Consider the following 24,656-nt stretch of genomic DNA (forward strand, 5'->3'; position numbering starts at 1 on the left):
TCAGGGAATGAGCAGAAAGAGTTAGAGTTTAGGTTTGGGTCAGGAAATGGGCCCAGAAATGGTATGGGTTAGGGTTTGGGTCAGGAAATGGGCCCAGAAATGGTTAGGGTTAGGATACGGGTCAGGAAATGGGCCCAGAAATGGTTAGGGTTAGGATTTGGGTCAGGAAATGTTCCAAGAAAAGGGTTAAGGTTTGAGTTTGGGACAGGAAATGGGCCAAGAAAGGGTTAAGGTTTGGGTTTGGGACAGGAAATGGGCCCAGAAAGAGTTAGGGTTTGGGACAGAAAATGGGCCCAGAATGGGTTAGGGACAGGAAATGGGACAGCAAACTCATTATTGGCTGGTATAAAGCATTTACAACAAAAAAACATTAAGAAATATGAGCCACAAATATTTAAACTTACCTTTCAAAGGAGGCTCCTCAGCATCAGATGGAACCATGTCAAAAGACACCCGGGAGGTCTCTGACCTCGGACTACTTGGTACACTAAGCTGTTCTGCCTCACTGAGATCACTACCACTGTTTCGTGATCGTGACTTTGAACTTCTTCTTCTCTTTGTTGTCCTTTTCTTTACCTTTGCTCGAGATTTTCTTTTCACAATAACTTTGGTTGCACTTTTTTCCTTCTTGGGCCTAGGTTCTGGCTCAGGAAAATTCAAAAGACTAGACATAGATGATCCCCTTGAGGGTGGACGCTATAAAATATCAAGTGACCAAACATTACATAAAACAACTCCATAATAAGGCGAATAATTATAAAGACCGAGAAATTACTGTGTACATATTTTATGGTTAGAGTGTCAAGCATGACTTCTGTTGTTGACAAATTTAGCATACTTTGTTTAGAGTGGAAAACAAAAATGATGGACATTTATGACATGTTTCTAATTCCAATTGTATTTTAAGTCAGGGAATGTAAACATACTGGAATTAAAATCAGAATCTGTGATGAGACCTGGAGTTACTACAACACCAGGCCTGGGCAGACTTATGTGTGTATTCCATGACCATGTGCTATAAGAACTCACATTTCAGCAAATAACATTGTTTTTATTTATCAACAGAAGCTAAGGTAGAATTTTAACGTGTTCAAGGAGAATGAATGAAACTGGCTATTTTGAGTGAATTACATTTTCTAAAGGTAAGAAATAAAGACTTCATACAATGTTATCAGGATCTTCCACTGAAGACATATTGACATCTGCTTTAGTTGCCTTGGCACCTGCTTCTTCACCACTCATGTCACTGGTCTCACTCACCTGAAATACAAATAATACTTACATACAAAATAAATTGAAATTGTCTGGCTCCATTTAATATTTCTGGCATCTTTTTAACAAATGTAAGGAAGAAAAGAAAACTATTACTTGTAACTTTCACTGTATAAACATTTAAAAATTTATATTTTCTTTCTTTGATTGAATTTTTCAGACAACTTATATCAGCTGATTTCTTAAACATGCAAGAGGTCGTCAAAACTTAACAGCTTTTAGCGCTTCTGATGAGTTTTTTATGAACACAGACAGCTTGCATGAACACATCTCCAAGGATATATGAAATCAAAATACTTACCAGGTTTTTGTAGAAGAGATCATGAATTAAAGATTCGCTATGTATTGGGTCCCCTGGGTCACTAGCTAGATCCACAGCACTGGAGATGCTGGAACCTGGACTGCCATACACAGTTTTTACATGCTGGAATGAAGACAGCAGCAATCATGTACTAAAAGTATTTCATTAAATTTAATCTTATACAGTTGATCTGGTGATAGAAATGTGTGTTCAAACCATATTCGCCTATAATACAGATAGACTGAAACTAACAAGGTCTTTTCAATGATTTTCTGGCACTGATATTCTTGTCCTGAATCGAGATTTGAATAATTCCAATTTGCTTTGATTTCCATTCATGCAGCGTAAAACAAAACTACATTACACCTCTGATCTGATCGAGTAGTGGAGTGGAATACCTCAGCCTGGTGTCCTCAACACCATCACATGAACCTCGTTCTTTATGCATACTCAGAACAAAATGTAGCTGTGTATATTCTAGGTATCCATTTTATTGAGTTGATGTCTCTGCAGGGTAAATGAGTTCTATTTATATCACATGTTTTGACTGTGTAAGTGAGTTCTGTTTATATTATAGACATGTTTCGGCTGGGTAAGAGAGTTCTATTTATATCACATGTTTTGACTGTGTAAGGGAGTTCTGTTTATATTACAGACATGTTTCGGCTGGGTAAGAGAGTTCTATTATCTCACATGTTTTGACTGTGTAAGGGAGTTCTGTTTATATTATAGACATGTTTTGGCTGGGTAAAAGAGTTCTATTTATATCACATGTTTTGACTGTGTAAGGGAGTTCTGTTTATATCATAGATATGTTTTGATTGTTAAGGGAGTTCTATTTATATCATAGATATGTTTTGATTGGTAAGGGAGTGCTATATATATCATAGATATGTTTTGATAGGTAAAAGAGTTCAATTTATATCACAGATATGTTTTGATTGGTAAGGGAGTTCTATTTATATCATAGATAAGTTTTGATTGGTAAGGGAGTTCAGTTTATATCATAGATGAATATATCTCTGCTGGGTATGGGAGATCTATTTATATCACAGATGGTGAGTTTTTCCTTGTGTTTTAAATAGCTGGTTCAGAGTAAATGTTATGTATATTTAATCAGTATTGTGTGTTGGCTTTTGTCTATGAATATATATATATATATATATATATATATATATATATATATATATATATATATAAAAATAAAATTTGTATTGTGTGACTAACCTTTATCTATAACTGAGCATACAAGTTGGGCAAATGTCTTTTTTTTATAAACAACTCATTACATAGCTAACGCACTTTTTCTGTTTCTTAGATTAAGACCATATGGTACTTTATGAGAACTAGTACTTCATGAAAATTGGTACGTTATTAAAACTGGTACTTCATAAAAACTGATACTTTATGAAAACTAGTACTTCATGAAAGCTGGTACTTTATGAAATATGAAACCTGGTACTATGTGAAAGCTGGTACTTTATGAAATATGAAACCTGGTACTATGTGAAAGCTTGTACTTTGTGAAAACTTATACTTTAAAAACAAAAAAGGATTCATATTATTACTGAAATCGTATTCTTTTCTTTTAGATATCCTTTTCCAAAAACCTTACAATATTATTTAAATCATGTATCTTTGGATGAACTATCCTAATTAATATCATTATAAAATATTTCTTTGTAGGTCAATATAGGAAAGTAATGCAAAAATACCAACTGAAAATAATGAAGACAGACAATGAAGAAATAATCACAAAAAGAAAAAAAACGATAATTTCCACCATTTACCAATAATTATTTTCACTAACTACTAGACAAGCGCTAACATAAAAAGATCAGAGATTTTTGTACTGAGAACAGTTTCATTTTACACTAAGTGCAAAGAATGCTGCTTCAAAATTCTGAAGAAAAAAAAATACATTTATTGTGCCTCATCTTAATTATACAAGTATTTAAATACATGTCATTCTTTATACAAAATGTCATGTTTTCCCTTTTTTTCCAAACCAAACTGATATGCACAGTAATTACCCTGATGTCATCCATAAAACTGTTTCCAAACATCAAGTCTACTGCCTGCTCATCCAAATTCCCATTCTCACTAGATTCAAGTAGCTTTCCTGCCATAAGCACTTCATTCAGAAAATTCCCTGTTGAACTTCTGCAAAATCAGATACAAAAATTTAGCTCAAATTGCAGTAAGGTACATAAAATCCTTGAACAGACTGAGTTTTAAACAAACCCATGCAACTTAAATATATGGTTAGAAAGTTATTTCTATACAACGTACTCAAGGATAGGTGAGCAGTGGTATTTATTAAAAAAGCATCTGGTTGAATGTATGTGTGAATAGTTTAACAAAAAACAAATCAATGATAAGAACTTGTAAACTTTAAAAAAAAAAAAGATTACTCCTAAAATGATTAGTCCATAAGTATTTCTTCTGTTAATCTATCACAAGTTACAGCGTAGATCGGTTCTGATTCAACTTTTGTTCATGATTTTCTATCTTATAAGAGAAGACAGCCTACTTCAGCCATTTATATTTGATGCAATATTTTATCAATAAACAATATGCCTTTGTCTTGTTTTTTGCCGTTTTTCTCTTAAAACTGTGTGAGCTCCATTGGCAATTTCTTTTCTGATCAAAAAATGCTAATTTTAAATTCTATGATTCTTAAAATGTCATAAATTTAGAAAAAAAAGCTTGCTAAAATCTTGACATACAAAAGGTGACAAAATCCACACATGCTTCATAATAGAAGTGGAATGCAGAACAACAGAAGTCTGATGAAAGGAAAGTTCAATGTATAATAACTATCTAAGGAATGTATTAACAGTAACTGCGTATGAGAGAGAGAGAGCTGAGGGATGGAAAGCTTGTATGTGGTCACCAAAACCTCAACTGCATTACTGAACACTAAGTTACAGCTGAAAATGAATGTTCATTATTCTAAAATAACAACAACTGGAATACAACTGAAAACTTAACCACAAGTATAATGGAAACAAAAGGACCGACACTCTATTGCACAAAACAAATTCCAAGTTTAGAAGATAAGATCAATTTTTCTTTTTAACACGCGAGTGCTGAAGACATCTTTAATATTCTTGAGTGACAATTTTTTTTACGAACTAGCCATTATGGTCAATGTAAGATCAGCTTTATTTTGATTTGAACAAACTAGTCACAATTATAAAAACCCAATCCAGTAGAACCATCCTTATAGAAAAAAATTGCGACTAGATATTCAAAATATTCAATGTAGTTGTCGTAAAGGTTGAATTCAATGTTATTTAGTGCTAAGGCAGTCTGACATAGCTGGCTCTGGCTGGTGACTGTGGTGTGCCTCTGAGCAATGTACTTGATATATTTCTTTGCATAAGAAATCTGTAGAAATTGAAATTTTAATGTCAAGAACAATCCCCAGTACAGAAAGGTGTTTCTCCTTGTTCTTTGATGGAAAATAACAAAAATCTCCCGATATCTGAGACTGTAATGTAATTAGCACACAGAGATGAAAAATTCACTTCAATTCATGAGAATTTCCCCACATAATTCGTTTCAGCGATAAATTTTAATTCAGTTTAATTATAGACAATTATCAAACTTCAGCAATTAGTTGCTGGGCCATAACTGGGGCTGTTAAATACAATAATTCAAGTCAAATGGCTATGTGCAATTTCAATGACACCCTTCATGATCTGAAACCATCTTTTAGTATTAATTCTTGTCAATATAGTCTAAAGGAATTGACAAGGCTACATAAGCCAGAAAATCTACTGAAGTCAGGTCTCTGTAACAATACATGTGCTGTATCCCAGTTGCATCAAAAGCTGATTCAAAGATACTCATTACTCAGTGCTAGACAAAGCATAAAATTCATATTATTTTAATAAAAAATGTTCATTTTAAACTCTGTGGTTGTCATTTGAAATTGAATTGTGTTTATCTCATTGGATTACTCTTCCCTGATAACAAAAGGGATAGATTTATGCCATTCAAGACAAGTTATAACTTTCGTCACATTAGTGTGTAAATTAAATCAGATTTTCATTAAAAAGTAACAACATTAGTTATTCCTACACTCCATTGATAATGATGAAAAACATTGTTTAAACTGAATTTGAAATGCACATACATTGTTTTTATATTGGCAATTGTGACAATCATTAGTTGTGCAAGTTATTAGACCACTCATTTCTAAAAACATATACAATATTAAATCAACATACTCTTTTAAAACTATTTTTTTTATTATTCAAATATAATATGAATAAATACAAATTCTTCATTTGGTACCCAGTTCAGTCTTTTCATGCAATAACGATTCAGAAGTCAATCTCTATGTTTCCCAACACTCTTTGAAGTGGAGAATGACTATGGGCCTACCCCTTCACCATGACACTTCAATGTGGAGTGAGAATGGAAGATATTCAATGCCCCAGTGCAATAGGTAAAGAAATGAAAACTGCTGGGAACTGAGACAAGCCAAGTCATGTATATTACTTACCTAACAGGCATGTTGTATGCATTTTGATCACTGTAGTGTACAGGATGTTCCCTCACTGTGTCTATCCCCCAATTTTCCTCTTTATTCCCACCAGAAGCAGGCATGTCTGTCTTCATCGAGGAGACAATCATGTCCTCTCGCAACTTGTTCCCTTTTTGTAACAGGACTGATAAAAGATCCCTGCCAGCTTCTGCCTGATTTTCTTGTGGGTTTCCTGTGGTTTAAAAACTTAAAATTATCATCAACACTATTAGTGATAGATGAGCCAGAAAGGGCCCAGCTTAGTGTCGGATGAATCAGAAAGGACACTCACTGCTTTGTCAACTTTCGGCCATAGTGGACTCAACAAAACTTACTAGATCTGTGTGTTTGTAAGTGCTCTTATATTTTGTTGTATCACATGTGTATCCTTATCTGAAAGTGTTATGTTCCTAATTTTTTTCAAAGACAATTCATTATCTTTACAGTTTTGAGCCCATTTTTTATTTGGTTCCATATAGCCACTATACATACATACATGCTATACATACTGTCATTAAGCGAGTGCTTATAAAAAATATCAACTGAAAGTACAATTTTTATAATAAAGGAAGGTAACTCCAAATATACTAATCTGACAGAGCTGAATCTTTATTTGGAACACATACTAATATCATGACACAAATACATATCAAGTTTCATAAAAATATCTGAAACAGTTCTGGAAATATTAACCAGACAAAAAGGATACAACACTTACACAGCATGCCTGTAAGCATTGGTAACAAATCAGTAAACAATTATGCACATAGATGTTTGTGATGTTGGAACTACTTGTTACAACTAAGGAAGATATTTCTACTTCACTACTTAAGAGGTGTGTTTAGTAAGAATGTTCTGCTAATTTGTTTCTTCAATTATGTATGATTTTTGGACTGAATGTGACACTGATAGGAAAAAGCTGAAGTTGACGAGAAGCTGAAGTTGACGAGAATTGGTTGTGGAGTACTTTATACAACTTTATACATCGGGTTGATTTAGTGATAATGTTGATAAGAATTCTCTGAACTGCATTATTTACATTTTTAAATATGTTTGTTAACAGAACATTTGATTCATAACATTTTATTTTAAAGAAATATGATTTCAATCTTTGAAGTGACTTCAGTCTCTAAATCACTGTAAATCCTAAAGTGTCCTACACATATTCAGGCAGTACATCATGTTATTTATATTTGATTTAATTTATTTTTGATTTAATTTAATTGTTTGTTTGTTAGTTTTAATTTTTTTTATTATTCCATTACGTGCTATTGTAATGTAATTTTATTTACTGGAATTAAACATTTTCCAGAAATTAGTATGACCTGACTGCTTTTTTATAAACCCCTAATATTAGAACTTTGTATCGTAATGCTGACCTAGTTCCTGACCTTGATACAGAATTAGTAAGAGTTGAAGTAAACAACTTCTATTTAATTTTTTTAATTTATTCTTAATGTGTGATTTATAGAGTGAAATCGAGGCTGTATTGGGAGCATGTGAGGTAAAGCTTCTATCTTGTTCTAGAAAGTGATCACGTGACCCTAATACGGGACTCTGTTTTGCGTCTTAAATTAGCGTATAACCTTTATCTATAGAGAATTTAGTCAGTCGGGATTTTAAACACTTAGACATCAAGGTGTCTGTTTTTGTTGTGACCAGTTTGAGTTGAAATTCTATTTTATGGAAATATTAATTCTTTTCCCTGGGAATATTTAAGTGTTCATACATTAAAAACTGGAATATTATTTTCTGTAGTTCAACAAAGAACTGTAGATACATCAGTACAATACCGGATATAGCATACATCATCGCCTTCCATTTTGGATTTCATCAGGGCTCGAACTCAGATTCATTAGAACATTTTATTATTAGGACTTCTAATTTTTAATTCTTGGATTATTTTTTTAATTTGAATCTTAAAACCGTAAGTTCTTTTCCTTATTTTTACCTTGTTTTTCTAGGGAAATAAATTGTTTTTTAAATTTTATGAAGCTTGTTGTCTTCAATTTTTTATTGTTACTGTTTATAAACACATAACAATCATTATCAATTTTATACATAATATAGATCAAGATGCATCATCAACTTTACACGTAATATACTGATATGTGACAGTTGGAAACAATATCATAATGATCTTAAGATCTGCACTACAATATTAAGATATATTCAACAAACCGATGAATTGTCAGCTGTTTGGAAAACCTAACAGTTGATACAGAGACAGGCTAAGTTCCTAATAACTTACATCATTTCAGTTTGGCCAATGTTGCAGTCTTACCAGCCTACAGGTAGACAAACACAAACCAGAACAACATATCAGGCCTGCATGTCAAGCCCACAATAAGAGGGTTAAAGGTCGATAGACAGAATCCAAAACAAAGAAGTCAGACCAATGTGTCGAGCACACAATAAAAACATTGCAATGAAATGTAACTTTACCTCAAGGTAAAAAAGTTGAGTGAGCAGAATGAATTGTCTTGATTTTATAGTGATTCACCAAGAGCATGAGGAAATCCATCAAGGGGTTTAGAAAATATGTGGAAATTAAAATAACTTAAAGCGAATCCTTAAATGACTTTGGCTCCAAGGTCAGTGGAGCAAGAGTGCATGTGAAAGAATGAATTGCCTGAACTTCAAGCAATTTTTCATCACAAGTACATACACAGAAAGTTCATGAAGGGGAAATATAGAGAAATAACTTTAACCAAAAACCTAATGCAAACTTCTGCTTATGATCTTGAGACCAAGGTCAATCAAATAAATTGCCTTGGATGTATAACATTTCATGCCAATCAACCCTTTACCTCTTCCATGGTCAAAGGGACAATCAAATAAATTGCCTTGGATGTATAATATTTCATGCCAATTAACCCTTTACCTCTTGACTCCAAGCTCAAAGGGGCAATCAAATAAATTGCCTTGGATGTATAATATTTCATGCCAATTAACCCTTTACCTCTTGACTCCAAGGTCAAAGGGGCAATCAAATAAACTGTCTTGGATGTATAATATTTCATGCCAATTAAGAAGAGAATCTGTCAAGGAGTTTAAGAAATGTAAGCAAACAAAAAACTGTAATCAAAACGTTGAATCACATTTTCTGTGACTAAGATCTTTGTGCAAAGATACAGAAGCTATTTTTAATATTCTGTGGCCAAAATGTGTTTGCTTCTTAAGGCATATCAATATGTTTTGTCTTATAGGTGTAAAATGATATGTATTGATATGTGGTACAGCCATAAAAATTCACTCCTTAATGGATGGATGACCTTCTGATTCCACTATATTCCTTAACCAAACTTCTCTTGTTGGGGAGGGAGGTATAACAAAAGCTATTAACTATTATTTCATTGTAAATGACCGCAAGTTAACACAATATGCTCAACAGGGCCATATACCTATGAACTTGAATTTTCTATTACGGCTCTATGGCATACACATATGAACTTGAATTTTCTATTATGACTCTATGGCATACACATATGAACTTGAATTTTCTATTATGACTCTATGGCATACACATATGAACTTGAATTTTCTATTATGACTGGCATACACATATGAACTTGAATTTTCTATTACGACTCTATGGCATACAGAAATGAACTTGAATTTTCTATTATGACTATGGCATACACAGATGAACTTGAATTTTCTATTATGACTCTATGGCATACACATATGAACTTGAATTTTCTATTATGACTATGGTCATCAACTAAGCAATATAAAAGTGTCAAAAATGGTTTTGTGAAACAAAAAATTTACTTCTCTATAATACAAAGTGAAAAATGCAAAAAGAAAATATGGAATTCAAATTAAATCCCAAATAATCCTAGAATTTCTAACACAAGTCCTAATGATTTAAGTTCTGGATAAACTTTTGTGGTACCAAAATAAATCGAAAGCTAGAATTGATGTGCCAGTGATGGCTTGTTTCATAGTGATGTGCCAATCACAATAATACAATCCAAGAATATATCCTTATTTGAATTTCACTATCAATCCAAGTCTCTGTTTCCAAATATGTTATTTTTTAGCACTTTTTATTTCCAGAGAAGAATACCATTGATTAAATAATTTGAATAAATAAATTCCAGCCCAATGAAATACTGGACACAACAATAATACAACTGATTCTTCTCAGATCATAGAGTACGAATGAAAAATTCTAGACAAAAAAAATCAGATAGTCCTCCACTTGACCTCAGGTCACAGTTAGCATTTTCTAAAAGAATATTACATAATGGAAAATTTCATTCTGGAAGGTTCCAAATTTTAACAAGATAAAATCATATTATAATTAGAAGGTCTGTTACTAAAATTATAATATAGTAGCAGTAAAATTATAATATAAAATATGGTAAACAACAGGTATACCTGGCATTTCATGGGGAATTTCCAATATTTTAGACTCAGATTGAGATAAACATGTTATTTACAAAACCAAAATCAATGATTCAGGTCAGGTAGAAAATGAGCTTGATTTTAGACAAGGTCAACCCAACTACAAACATCCATAGCATATAATTCATATTTTTAAAAAACAACAAACAAACAATGCAAATTAAACATACATAACAATTTAAAAACCAAAGTTAGAAGCATGGTCAATTAGAGACCATAGCTCTTCTAAATAAGGATCAAGAATACTGGAAATCCAAATCATCTCATCAGTATAAAAGTTTATGATAAATATGATTTGTTACTATAGTTATTCTGTATAAACCAGATGAGGAGCTGTCTGGGACCATAATGCAAGGTCTCATCAGTAAAAACCTGCATGCCAAATTTTGTTAAAATAAAACAATACTTGGTCACGCAATGCTGCAGAAATCTGGAGGACAGGCATCAGGGGCTTAACTCCTGTAAATAATGATGTGGAACTTGAACTCATTTAAGGTCTCATCAATATAATAACCTATACCAAATTTGTTTGAAAACCAACACAACTTTGTAAAGTTATGCCATGGAGGACTGGTAATCAGACAGCATGACACCTGTACATGATCATGTAGAAGACTGGAATCAGACAGAATGACACCTGTAAATGATCATGTAGAAGACTGGAATCAGACAGCATGACACCTGTAAATAATCACTTAGAAGACTGGTAATCAGACAGTACGACACCTGTAAATGATCATGTAGAAGACTGGAATCAGACAGCATGACATCTGTAAATGATCATTTAGAAGACTGGAAATCAGACAGAATGACACCTATAAATGGTCACTTAGGAGACTGGTAATCAGACAGTATGACACCTGTAAATGATCATGTAGAAGACTGGAAATCAGACAGAATGACACCTGTAAATGATCATGTAGAAGACTGGAAATCAGACAGCATGACACCTGTAAATGATCACTTAGAAGACTGGAAATCAGACAGGATGACACCTGTAAATGATCATTTAGAAGACTGGAAATCTGACAGCATGACACCTGTAAATGATCACTTAGAAGACTGGAAATCAGACAGAATGACACTTGTAAATGATCACTTAAAAAACTGGAAATCAGACAGCATGACACCTGTAAATGATCACTTAGAAGACTGGAAATCAGACAGAATGACACCTGTAAATGATCACTTAAAAAACTGGAACTCAGACAGCATGACACCTGTAAATGATCATGTAGAAGACTGGAAATCAGACAGTATGACACCTGTAAATGATCACTTAGAAGACTGGAAATCAGACAGAATGACACCTGTAAATGATCACTTAAAAAACTGGAAATCAGACAGCATGACACCTGTAAATGATCACTTAAAAGACTGGAATCAGACAGCATGACACCTGTAAATGATGACTTACAAGACTGGAAATCAGACAGCATGACACCTGTAAATGATCACTTAGAAGACTGGTAATCAGACAGTATGACACCTGTAAATGATCATGTAGAAGACTTGAAATCAGACAGCATGACACCTGTAAATGATCACTTAAAAGACTGGAATCAGACAGCATGACACCTGTAAATGATGACTTAGAAGACTGGAAATCAGACAGCATGACACCTGTAAATGATCACTTAGAAGACTGGAAATCAGACAGCACAACACCTGTAAATGATCATGTAGAAGATTGGAAATCAGACAGCATGACACCTGTAAATGATCATTTAGAAGACTGGAAATCAGACAGCATGACATCTGTGACTGGAAATCAGACAGCATGACACCTGTAAATGATCACTTCGAAGACTGGAAATCAGACAGCATGACACCTGTAAGTGATCACTTAGAAGACTGGAAATCAGACAGCACGACACCTGAAAATGATCATGTAGAAGATTGGAAATCAGACAGCATGACACCTGTAAATGATCACTTAGAAGACTGGAAATCAGACAGCATGACACCTGTAAATGATCACTTAGAAGACTGGAAATCAGACAGCACGACACCTGTAAAATGATCATGTAGAAGATTGGAAATCAGACAGCATGACACCTGTAAATGATCACTTAGAAGACTGGAAATCAGACAGCATGACACCTGTAAATGATGATTTAGAAGACTGGAAATCAAACTCATTCATTGTTTCATAAAGCTCCCTACCAAATATGAAGATGGGCAATCAGAAGGACTCACTGCTGTAAATGTCGTGGAACACTGAACTCATGCAAGGTCTCATCAAAATGTAAATGTTGCGGATCACTGAACTCATGCAAGGTCTCATCAAAATGTAAATGTTGTGGAACACTGAACTCATGCAAGGTCTCATCAAAATGTAAATGTTGTGGAACACTGAACTCATGCAAGGTCTCATCAAAATGTAAATGTTGCAGATCACTGAACTCATGCAAGGTCTCATCAAAATGTAAATGTCGTGGAACACTGAACTCATGCAAGGTCTCATCAAAATGTAAATGTTGCGGATCACTGAACTCATGCAAGGTCTCATCAAAATGTAAATGTCGTGGTACACTGAACTCATGCAAGGTCTCATCAAAATGTAAATGTTGCAGATCACTGAACTCATGCAAGGTCTCATCAAAATGTAAATGTTGTGGAACACTGAACTCATGCAAGGTCTCATCAAAATGTAAATGTTTCGGATCACTGAACTCATGCAAGGTCTCATCAAAATGTAAATGTTGCAGATCACTGAACTCATGCAAGGTCTCATCAAAATGTAAATGTTGTGGAACACTGAACTCATGCAAGGTCTCATCAAAATGGAAATGTTGCGGATCACTGAACTCATGCAAGGTCTCATCAAAATGTAAATGTTGTGGAACACTGAACTCATGCAAGGTCTCATCAAAATGTAAATGTTGCGGATCACTGAACTCATGCAAGGTCTCATCAAAATGTAAATGTTGCGGATCACTGAACTCATGCAAGGTCTCATCAAAATGTAAATGTTGCGGATCAATGAACTCATGCAAGGTCTCATCAATATAGAGATACATGCCATATCTGATTGAAGTGTAACAATCTGCAAACAAAGCTGCAGAAACAAAAGGTGTGGGTGGGGATAGGTAATAAGTGGTCATCATTCATTTCAATGACAGAGAAAGCTGGACATCAAACTCTTTAAAGATATCAACAATATACAGCTACTATCAAAACAAAATCCAACAATTTCCAATCAATTTATCAAACAGAAATGAAATTGCTGACATGGAAATACTGAAGATCAACGTGATTTCTAATGGATTACAATGACTTCATCAAGTTGGGCCCTAGTTATATTTGAACTGGATACATTTCAAAACTGATTTAAATATAGTTCCCTTGTGGTCAGTCATGCATGGTATAAATTTAATATTTGCTTCCTTTCACTGAAATGAATACTAGCTTTGAAACTTTAGTATCTGTGCTATTTGCTGAAAAAAGTGCAGCTATTTCAAAACTTGACAAGTGACAGCAATTACAGAAATGAACATCACTTTAAATGAGACAAAATAAAACAATTTTATGTAATGCATTTATAGTGATTATAATCATAATATGCCTTCCTAATACAAAATACCAGGCGTGAACATATCTGTGTAAAAACATTTTTATAATAAAATCTCTGCATTTACGGATAGGAACATTTATAATGTATTTAAGGTCAATAAACTAGTTTTTATTGTATGATTTGTCCAAACTGATTTCTTTTCTCTAACAAATGAGTATAAAAAATTAATAATATTCCATATCGAATGCTCTAAGAGGACTATATATATAAAAAAATTAATAGTTCCATTTGATTTTAAAAATTGTATACATGCATAATCAGTCAAGGCAAAACTGTACCTGGCCTGCTTTCAGTGTGAATGGCATTTTCCTGCATACTTTTCTTCTTGGTGTTGATGTTTGTCTCTATAACCTCCCCACTAGTTGTGATGGCAACCGTACTCCCTGCTCCGATTGGTCTATAGTGATGCTCTGCCGGGTCACTTAGAACTGGGCTATAGTTCAGTTTTTGCTTTATATCCTCTGCATGACCATTAGGAAGGCGTGAATCTGTTGCCTGGAAAGAGAAAAAAAATTCACATACAAAACTGTATACATGTTAGTCCCCTTTTCCTGTTACCAAGTGAAACTGAAGTGCAACAACTTGTCATCCCAAATATTCATTTGGATCATAATACAAAACCTATTACAAACAAAAGAGATCCAAGTGGGCATGATATCACTCACCTGGCTTACTTAACTTAACATCTGTCCCTTCCACTCTGCAGGTTTATGTAGTACAGTAAGAATATATCCTATGTCAACTATCTCCCAAAGTTTACTGTCATGTTAAATTACATATTCTACTAAATTCTGAAGAAGAAAAAAATTACTTCTATAAATAAAGGGTAATGAATATGCACATTCTTTTTCTTATAGTCAAATTCATCCATATCTGGATGATAATAAACCCAACATATAAAAAATATGGCGTCAAAAGCCAGCCAATCATGTGAAAGATCACCTCATTATGTGGGTACCATGTTTACTTTCAAAATTAACCAAGAACTTGATGACATAAGCACATATTCCAATTCTGATAAAAATTAATCAGAATAATAGCTTCCAGAGTTGTAATAAGCACATCAAGTTCACATCACAAATATGCATGGATCTTGTTCATTATCGCCACTGTTCCAAGTTTGATAAAAATCCAATCACAAATATGGCATCCAAACAAATAACAAGTTCAGCCAATCAGATCCAAGATTAAATCACGTGTGGATCTTGCTTATCACTGAACTCGTCAGAGATATTGAGATGACGGAATAAATTCCAAGCCTGATGACAATCTTATCATGACAACAATCTTATCATGATGACGACAATCTTATCGTGACGACAATATTATCATGACAACAATCTTATCAATCTGGCCTCCTGAATGGAAACTTGGACATGACAACAACCTTATCAATATGGCTCCTGAATGGTAACAAGGACAGTTTCACTCATTATCAAGCCCATATAGGATACTCATGATTCAAGTTTGATCAAAATGAAATCAGTGGCAACAAGCCAATCAAATGCAAGATCAACTCATTAATATATGTGTATCTTGATCATTATCAAATGCAAGATCAACTCATTAATAAGTGTGTATCTTGATCATTATCAAATGCAAGATCAACTCATTAATAAGTGTGTATCTTGATCATTATCAAATGCAAGATCAACTCATTAATAAGTGTGTATCTTGATCATTATCAAATGCAAGATCAACTCATTAATAAGTGTGTATCTTGATCATTATCAAATGCAAGATCAACTCATTAATAAGTGTGTATCTTGATCATTATCAAATGCAAGATCAACTCATTAATATGTGTGTATCTTGATCATTATCAAATGCAAGATAAACTCATTACTATGTGTGTATCTTGATCATTATCAAATGCAAGATCAACTCATTAAGAAGTGTATCTTGATCATTATCAAATGCAAGATCAACTCATTAATATGTGTGATCAAATGCAAGATCAACTCATTAATGTGTGCAACTTGATCACTATCAGACATGCACAAACTCTTGATGCTCCAAGCTGGAAAATAATCAGACCAATAATTTGGTCTCCAGAGTTGTAATAAGCTCAGCTAATCAGATGCACGATTACCTCATTAATATGCATATATCTTGCTCATTAGTGAACTCATCCAAGTTCTTGATGATAAAAAATTCCAAGCCTGATCAGAAATCTGGCTTCCTGAATGGTAGCAAGGACAGTCAATCAAATCATTAATGACAGACATAGCTCATTATCAAACCCATCCAAGATCTTCACAATACAAGCCTACATTTCAGCTTTGATCAAAATCAGAGCTGAAGTTTGGCTTTTTGAGTAACAAGCTTAGCCAATCAGATGCATTATCACTTAATTTGTATCCAAGGATCTCACCCATCAGACTGGTAACACAATCAGCCAATCTGATACAATATCACCTAATTTGTCTCCATGGATCTCACCCATTAGTGAACTCATCCGGGAGCCAAATAATTTAAGGATACATTCCAAGTTTCATCAAAACTGGATCAGAAATGTGGCTTTCAGACTGGTAACACAATCAGCCAATCAGATGCATGATCACCTCATTAGTATGCATGGATCTTGTTCATTATTGAAATCTATAAAGACCTTAATGATATAAGCATATATTCCAAGTTTTATCAGAACTGGATAAAACAAATGGCCTCCTGAGTGGTAACAAGATTGACCAATCGGATGCAACATATCCTCATTTATATTCATGGCTCTTGCTCAGTTTTAAACTCATCTGAGATTTTGATGATATAAACCCATATTCCAGATCTGATTGAAAACAGATGAGAAATATGGAATCCAGAGTAGTGACAAAAAAAAATTGAGTATAGTAGAATGCACAATACATACAAGGCCATACCAAAACCTCACCTGACCATGTCGCCTGATGAGATAATAATGCAACAACCTGCCATGGTTATGCATAAATGTCTAACCTCTGACCCTTTCACAGGACGTCAGAGTAACATTCCTCTCACAGATGACATCCACTGGGACAACATAATTAAAATTCCAATAAGGATTTAGGAAAAGACATGGAAATGGACAGACAGAGGATGGGTATTATACTATCCCCAGTGGTTTTAATGAAAGCATGGGGGGGGGGCAATAAGTGTGCTTGGTGTTATGTATATTTTGTGTGCTTGACTTTTGTCCATGATTGAGGAATTAGGTCTGGTGTGTACTTTCTTTTTGTCTTGTTTGTAAGTAGATGTTTACTTGAGTTTGAGTTCAAGACCCAGCCATGATTATGACCTTAGAAGGTTCTAGAAACTAATTTGTTTATGGTCTGGGACAACTTTCCATTAAGTTTTTCAGAAAAAGCTATTGCGACATAGGCTATGTGGAGATGTATAAAAGGTTAAAATCAACAAAATTATTCATCATTCCTTTTAATATGAGTCTGAAATCATCCAGTGTTGTGTTCAGATATAATCAAAGAGGAATCATTTATTTAAATTATTCATTGGAATTACAAAGTGCCCACTGACTGTTTGGACTAAACACTATTTTGTGATTATTGTGCATTCATTAAAAAACACTGGATTATATCTGTGTGATGCATAAAGACTGTTGGCACATCAACTCATTCAAGGATATTGGTATATAAGCATGTTCAAGACCTGGAATTCATTCAGAAAACTATCCTTTTGGACTTGTGATCGAACTGTTAGGATTTAATTCACAATATTAAAGGTTCCTTTAAAATTTTTACTTTTGTACTCAGGGAAATTATTTGCTGAATTTTACTAAACTTTTTGATTTTGATTTTTCTGTTACTTAGCTTAAGACCACAGAGTTGTAACATTAGGAAAGATAAATACTTACTTATGATTTCTTTACCACCAATTACCAATTACTGCCATATATATATATATATATATATATATATATATATATATATATACATACATACATATATATTCACTGTAACAATTCCATTGTGAGTGAATATATAACACTACAAAATTTACTCAAAGACAGAGAGAGACAGACAGAGAGGAGGGTTAGGTAATACAGAGATAAACAGTGTTATAACCACTCAGTAATGAAACTGATATCCTTAAGTACACAGTCATGACAAGATTATATCCACCTGAGCTTTTTGTTAGCATTCTTCTGATAAACATTTTTTTTAAATCCTTACACTTGATGACAAACAGGCTGACCAATAAAACATGTCCAACCTCTTTGAAAAACTTACTATCAGTTGATTTAAGATGGGTTGTAGACTCTTGTGTTTAACTATTTGTTTACCTGGTGGGAAGCAGGAGAGATAAAAGGGTCATCTTCTGGTTTTCTGGGCAGCTGAGGATGGGGTTTGGGTTGGGCTTTCTTGGGGACTGTTGACTCCTGAGTGACATGGGATGCATAAGTCTCCATACTGATGTCAGTGGTGGGAATAGAACCAGTGCTGTCATACGATGCTAAAAACAACAAAAAAAATATATATAAAGTTTGCAGCAAAGCTAGGTTATCCCCCATCTTTTCCCAGTTCTCACTACCTCCTCCTTAAATACATATGCAGCAATTCCAATCCCTCAAACTTTAATCCAAGGAAACAGATCCCAATTCCAAAAGCACTGAGCACATCTACAGATCACCCTGATTATATCCAAAAGCTTAATCTCTCTATGTTGAACAGCGTAGGATGAGTTATACAGCACTACACAAACCTATTTTTGTAATTACAAAGACTATGAAGAAACGATAAAACAAAACTGGTCACAGATTTTGCACATATGTGATATTTATTTTAGATAATAACAGTACTACACAAATATTTCAAAGTTTGAAGTCAATCTTTCATGATACAGGAGTTATGTGACATTACACACATACAATACTGTACATGGACATGATCACATAGTTCAAGGTTTTCATCTGATCCCACAAGACAAACTCTCTCAGAAACATCTGAAATTCAGGCTCAGCTTCTCCTTTTTTTCAAAAGACCACAGCAATACACCTTTCTGATATTTCTCCAATCTCTGCCCACATTTAACAATTTATAAAAAATGCTATCATCAAACATGTACAATTATATCTGATGGTCATGTTCACATGTATGTTAGCATGTAAATTTCAAAACTGATACAGTAATATTTATCCTGTTAATAAGTTAACTTGCAAATCCATAAATTTCAGAATCATTTCAAATGTAGCATAAGAACAGCACAGTTAGCTATGATAATGCATTTTCTTTTATTCATTCTGTACATGAACTCTGACCAGGCTTTAGGAAAATATGGAATAAATATTCACCAATGAATTAATCCAAAGGGCAGAATTAACCCATCCAGAAACACAATAAATGTATTAAAGTCAAAACAAAAATGTTTAATACACAGATGATGTAAAGAGATTAAGGGGCTTAAAAGGCCTTAACAGATCATGACTTCATGTTGGGTTTAAGAATGGTAAGAAACACAAACCTATTACAATGGGTCTGGAAAATGATAATCACTTACTAAAGCCAAAGCCAAAGACATCATTCACCCCAGACATTACCACACAACTCCAAAAGCAAACAACATATAATGAAGCAATTTCAAAAGAGTTATCATTGCAGCATGATCAGGTTTTTGCAGTTTTTCACAAATGATAAATAAACAATATAAACCTATAAAGTGAATATGTAAACCTGTGACAGCACCTTTTAAATAAGCAAAGGTTAATTATAATAGGGATTTACAGGACTATGACACTATAATGGCTGTCAGTGACCTTGACCTGGTTCACAGGATGGAGCATAAGACAGATACCTGCATCACATGTTAATTTTATGAACTAGTACCGTGACTTGATTAATGGTGCTGTTTTTTTTAAAAAAGCACTCTATCTCGATTTAATGATGCAGTCATACATAGCAGTTTTGTTTTAGAACACTTTGCATACACTCCTAAGCAGTTGTGGGATAAAGCAGACATCAGCAATGGTCATTTGTTTTTGTGAAACGATCATTCATAGCAGTGTCAAAATGTTATTTTTATCCAGAAAAATCATGGTCATTAGTCGCATTCTGCAAGTGGTTGCTGATGACAGCATGTTTATATCATAAAATGATGAATATTTACCTTCATCATGTTGGCAATAACAGAAACTCTCATTTGTCATCAAATTTATCTAAACCATCCCAAGATAAAAGCTTCAAGCTTGTGTTGAATACTTTTTTGGAAAATAAATTGAGGACTATTTCATGAAAATGTATCTAGAAGTTAGAATACTAGTAAAGGTCTAGAGTGGATAGGCTGTTATGGTGAACAAAGGATAAAACAGGCAAAACACTGACCATACATTTCTATTTCTTTTTTAATAGCAAATTCCAATCCTGTCACATTATGCAAGGACACAATGAAATATAGCTTTTCTTTACCTGTTTGAGGCATTTCTTTGTGACCTAAACTTTTGTCACCTCAAGTATTTCTTTCCATTTAAAAACACTTCAGTCAACTGAACTCGTCTTCAGTGCTTTTCACAATTAGGGGTAGTTGTGGAAATATATTTTCCTCTTTAAAAATGTTAATAACCTTTTAAAGAAGCAGCGAGAGCATGGAAATAATGCAAAATTTTGGACAATACTGGTTTGGTTTGTCCAGAGTGATGTGATCATAATTGATACCCAAAGAATAAGTGGGTAAAGACAACCTGTTTTTTTTAAAACACTGAAAGCAAATAAAGCCATGTCATAATACTGTGCTTTTTGGTGTTTTCCTTTCTTTCTGTTAATTATTCTCTTATCCTTGTGTGTTGATGTTACATCACAAGTGTTACCATATTTTTTAAAATTTAATTTTTTTTCCAAATGTGCTCAAATAATTTTATTTCATGAAAGGCATTTAATTATATTACATCATATATAACTATTTCTTCTTGTCTCTCAAATCACTATGTCTATCCCATAATAAAACTGCCATAAATGCATCACAGACAAATTTGTATTAGACAAGTTTGTATTTTAACTATTATATAATACCAATTAATTTGAAAAAAATTATATTCATTTCCTTTAAAGCATCATATCCTTCCGATTAAAGAAATGGCACAAATTGGTTTAAAAGAACTAAGAAAATATTGAAAAATGAGTCACATCATCCCAAGCATTACTAAAGGTGGGTAATTTATTTAAAAGTAATGCTGCAATAAAGTAAACAACAGGACTGGCTTTATAAAAACATTTTTTGTTTTGGGCTCAATTTAGTAATATTTGGAACAAATTTTAAATTCAAAAGGTCAAATTCACTTTGTTTTGTAAGAACTCAATTATCTTTTTATAACTTGATAACTTTGAAATTCTAAAGCACTTATTTCTTGGATCTTGTCTGATAAAATTCTACAGTACTTTGGATCATGTCTGATGAAATTCTACATTACTTGTTTCTTGGATTTTGGCTGATAAAATTCAGTAGTACTTGTTTACATGGCTCTTGTCTGGTGAAAGTCTACAGTACTTGCTTCTTGGATTTTTTCTGATAAAATTCAGTAGTACTTGTTTACGTGTATCTTGTCTAATGAAATTATATGATACTTTGGATCTTGTGCGATAAAAATTCTACAGTACTTGCTTACTTGGATCTTATCTGGTACAATTCTATGGTACTTTGGATCTTGTCTGATAAAAATTCTATGGTATTTTGGAACTTGTCTGATAAAAATTATATGGTACTTTGGATCTTGTCTGATGAAATGTTATGGTACTTTGGATCTTGCCTGATGAAATTCTATGATACACTGCATTTTGCCCGATGAAATTCTAGAGTACATGTTTCTTTAATCATGTCTGATGAAATTCTAGAGTACTTGTTTCTTTAATCATGTCTGATGAAATTCTAGAGTACTTGTTTCTTTAATCATGTCTGATGAAATTCTAGAGTACATGTTTCTTTAATCATGTCTGATGAAATTTTAGAGTACTTGCTTCTTTAATCATGCCGGATGAAATTCTAGAGTACATATTTCTTTAATCATGCCGGATGAAATTCTAGAGTACTTGTTTCTTTAATCATGTCTGATGAAATTCTAGAAAACTTGTTTCTTTAATCATGTCTGATGAAATTCTAGAGTACATGTTTCTTTAATCATGTCTGATGAAATTCTAGAGTAATTGTTTCTTTAATCATGTCTGATGAAATTCTAGAGTACATGTTTCTTTAATCATGTCTAATCATGTTTTACAATATTTACTTCCCAGACAATGTCTGTTGGCATGTCTTTTCTTACCCATAAGAGATTCTAGTACCATGGAGACTTGAAGCTCACCAATCTTCTCATCAGTAGGTGAGAAAATAGGGAAGAATCTGGAAGTAAAAATGTCCTACAATTAACATTATAAAAAAACGTACCTCTGACTATACACAAAAACTGCATAATGTGTTTTGTTCTGAGTAAGTGGAAACAATGAGTTTGGAATGGTGAAGGGGTATGTTGAGGCTTTCAGACCAAGATGAATTCGTAAGTCATTTCAAATGAGTTCCTTCCCTTGACTCGGAACAAATCAAGAATGCAGTTTTATATTTATTGCATATACCCTTCTCATGACCTATGAATAATTCAGCTTTTCTGTATAAATCAAATTCAAAACAAATTTATAAAAGTTCTATTCATTGCATTTAAAATATCTACATGCAGACATCAAAGAAAACATCTAAGTAGCTTGAATCTGAGTGTGTGATACAGCAAAAAGACTGATCAGCCATACACAACGCCATGTGTGATACAGCAAAAAGACTGATCAGCCTTACTCAACACCATGTGTAATACAACAATAAGACTGATCAGCTTTACTCAACACCATGTGTGATAAAGCAATAAGACTGATCAGCCACTCAACACCATGTGTGATACAGTAATAGGAATGATCAGCCTTACTCAACACCATGTGTGATACAGCAATAAGAATGATCAACCTTACTCAACACCACGTGTGATACAGCAATAAGAATGATCAGCCACTCAACACAATGTGTGATACAGTAATAAGAATGAGCAGCCTTACTCAACACCATGTGTGATACAGCAATAGGACTGATCAGCCTTACTTAACACCATGTGTAATACAGCAAATAAGACTGATCAGCCTTACTCAACACCATGTGGAATACAGCAATACGACTGATCAGCCACTCAACACCATGTGTGATACAGCAATAAGACTGACCAGCCTTACTTGACACCATGTGTGATACATCAATAGGACTGATCAGCCATACTCAACGCCATGCATGATACAGAAATTAGACTGATCAGCCTTGCTCAACACTGTGTGTAATACAGCAACATGACTGATCAGCTTTACTCAACACCATGTGTGATACAGCAATAGGACTGATCAGCTTTACTCAACACCATATGTGATACAGCTATAAGAGTGATCAGCTTTACTCAACACCATGTGTGATACAGCAATAGGAATGATCAGCCTTACTCAACACCATGTATGATACAGAAATTAGACTGATCAGCCTTGCTCAACACCATGTGTAATACAGCAATAAGACTGATCAGTCTTACTCAACACCGTCTGTGATACAGCAATAAGACTGATCAGCCTTACTCAACACCATGTGTAATACAGCAATAAGAAAAATCAGCCATTCAACACAATGTGTAATACAGCAATACGACTGATCAGCCACTTAACACCATGTGTGATACAGCAATAGGACTGATCAGCCTTACTCAACACCATGTGTAATACAGCAATAAGACTGATCAGGTGCTTACTCAACACCATGTGGAATACAGCAATATGACTGATCAGCCACTCAACACCGTGTGTGATACAGCAATAAGACTGATCAGCCTTACTCAACACCATGTGTGATACAGCAATGAGAATGATCAGCCATTCAACACAATGTGTGATACAGCAATACGACCGATCAGCCACTCATCACCATGTGTAATACAGCAATAAGACTGACCAACCTTACTTAACACCATGTGTGATACATCAATAGGACTGATCAGCCATACTCAACGCCATGTATGATACAGAAATTAGACTGATCAGCCTTGCTCAACACTGTGTGTAATACAGCAATAAGACTGATCAGCTTTACTCAACACCATGTGTGACACAGTAATAAGACTGATCAGCTTTACTCAACACCATGTGTGATACAGCAATAAGACTGATCAGCCATACTCAACACATTCTGTGATAAGACTGATCAGCTTTACTCAACACCATGTGTGATACAGCAATAGGACTGATCAGCCTTACTCAACACCATGTATGATACAGAAATTAGACTGATCAGCCTTACTGAACACCATGTGTAATACAGCAATAAGACTGATCAGCTTTACTCAACACCATGTGTGATACAGCAATAAGACTGATCAGCATTACTCAATGCCATGTGTAAGACAGCAATAGGACTGATCAGCTTTACTCAACATCATGTGTGATACAGCAATAAGACTGATCAGCTTTACTCAATGCCATGTGTAAGACAGCAATAAGACTGATCAGCTTTAATCAACACCATGTGTGATACAGCAATAAGACTAATCAGCATTACTCAATGCCATGTGT

General features: G+C 33.9%; 1 protein-coding gene across 1 annotated transcript in view; it reads right to left on the reverse strand.

The window, feature by feature from the left end:
• Nucleotides 1-24,656, reverse strand: part of LOC149800411 (C2 domain-containing protein 3-like) — a 132,578-nt gene that overhangs the window by 95,391 nt on the left and 12,531 nt on the right. The window contains exons 4-11 of the mRNA XM_089960050.1: nucleotides 22,337-22,413; nucleotides 18,374-18,543; nucleotides 14,379-14,595; nucleotides 6,090-6,303; nucleotides 3,607-3,736; nucleotides 1,574-1,696; nucleotides 1,165-1,260; nucleotides 405-696 (exon numbers count right to left, since the gene is read on the reverse strand). Of these exons, the coding sequence (XP_089816176.1) occupies nucleotides 405-696; nucleotides 1,165-1,260; nucleotides 1,574-1,696; nucleotides 3,607-3,736; nucleotides 6,090-6,303; nucleotides 14,379-14,595; nucleotides 18,374-18,543; nucleotides 22,337-22,413 (1,319 nt within the window). The remainder of the gene's footprint in view (nucleotides 1-404; nucleotides 697-1,164; nucleotides 1,261-1,573; nucleotides 1,697-3,606; nucleotides 3,737-6,089; nucleotides 6,304-14,378; nucleotides 14,596-18,373; nucleotides 18,544-22,336; nucleotides 22,414-24,656) is intronic.

Source organism: Sinohyriopsis cumingii, chromosome 5 (assembly GCF_028554795.1).
Source record: "Sinohyriopsis cumingii isolate HCF-2022 chromosome 5, ASM2855479v2, whole genome shotgun sequence".
NCBI classification, from domain to species: domain Eukaryota; kingdom Metazoa; phylum Mollusca; class Bivalvia; order Unionida; family Unionidae; genus Sinohyriopsis; species Sinohyriopsis cumingii.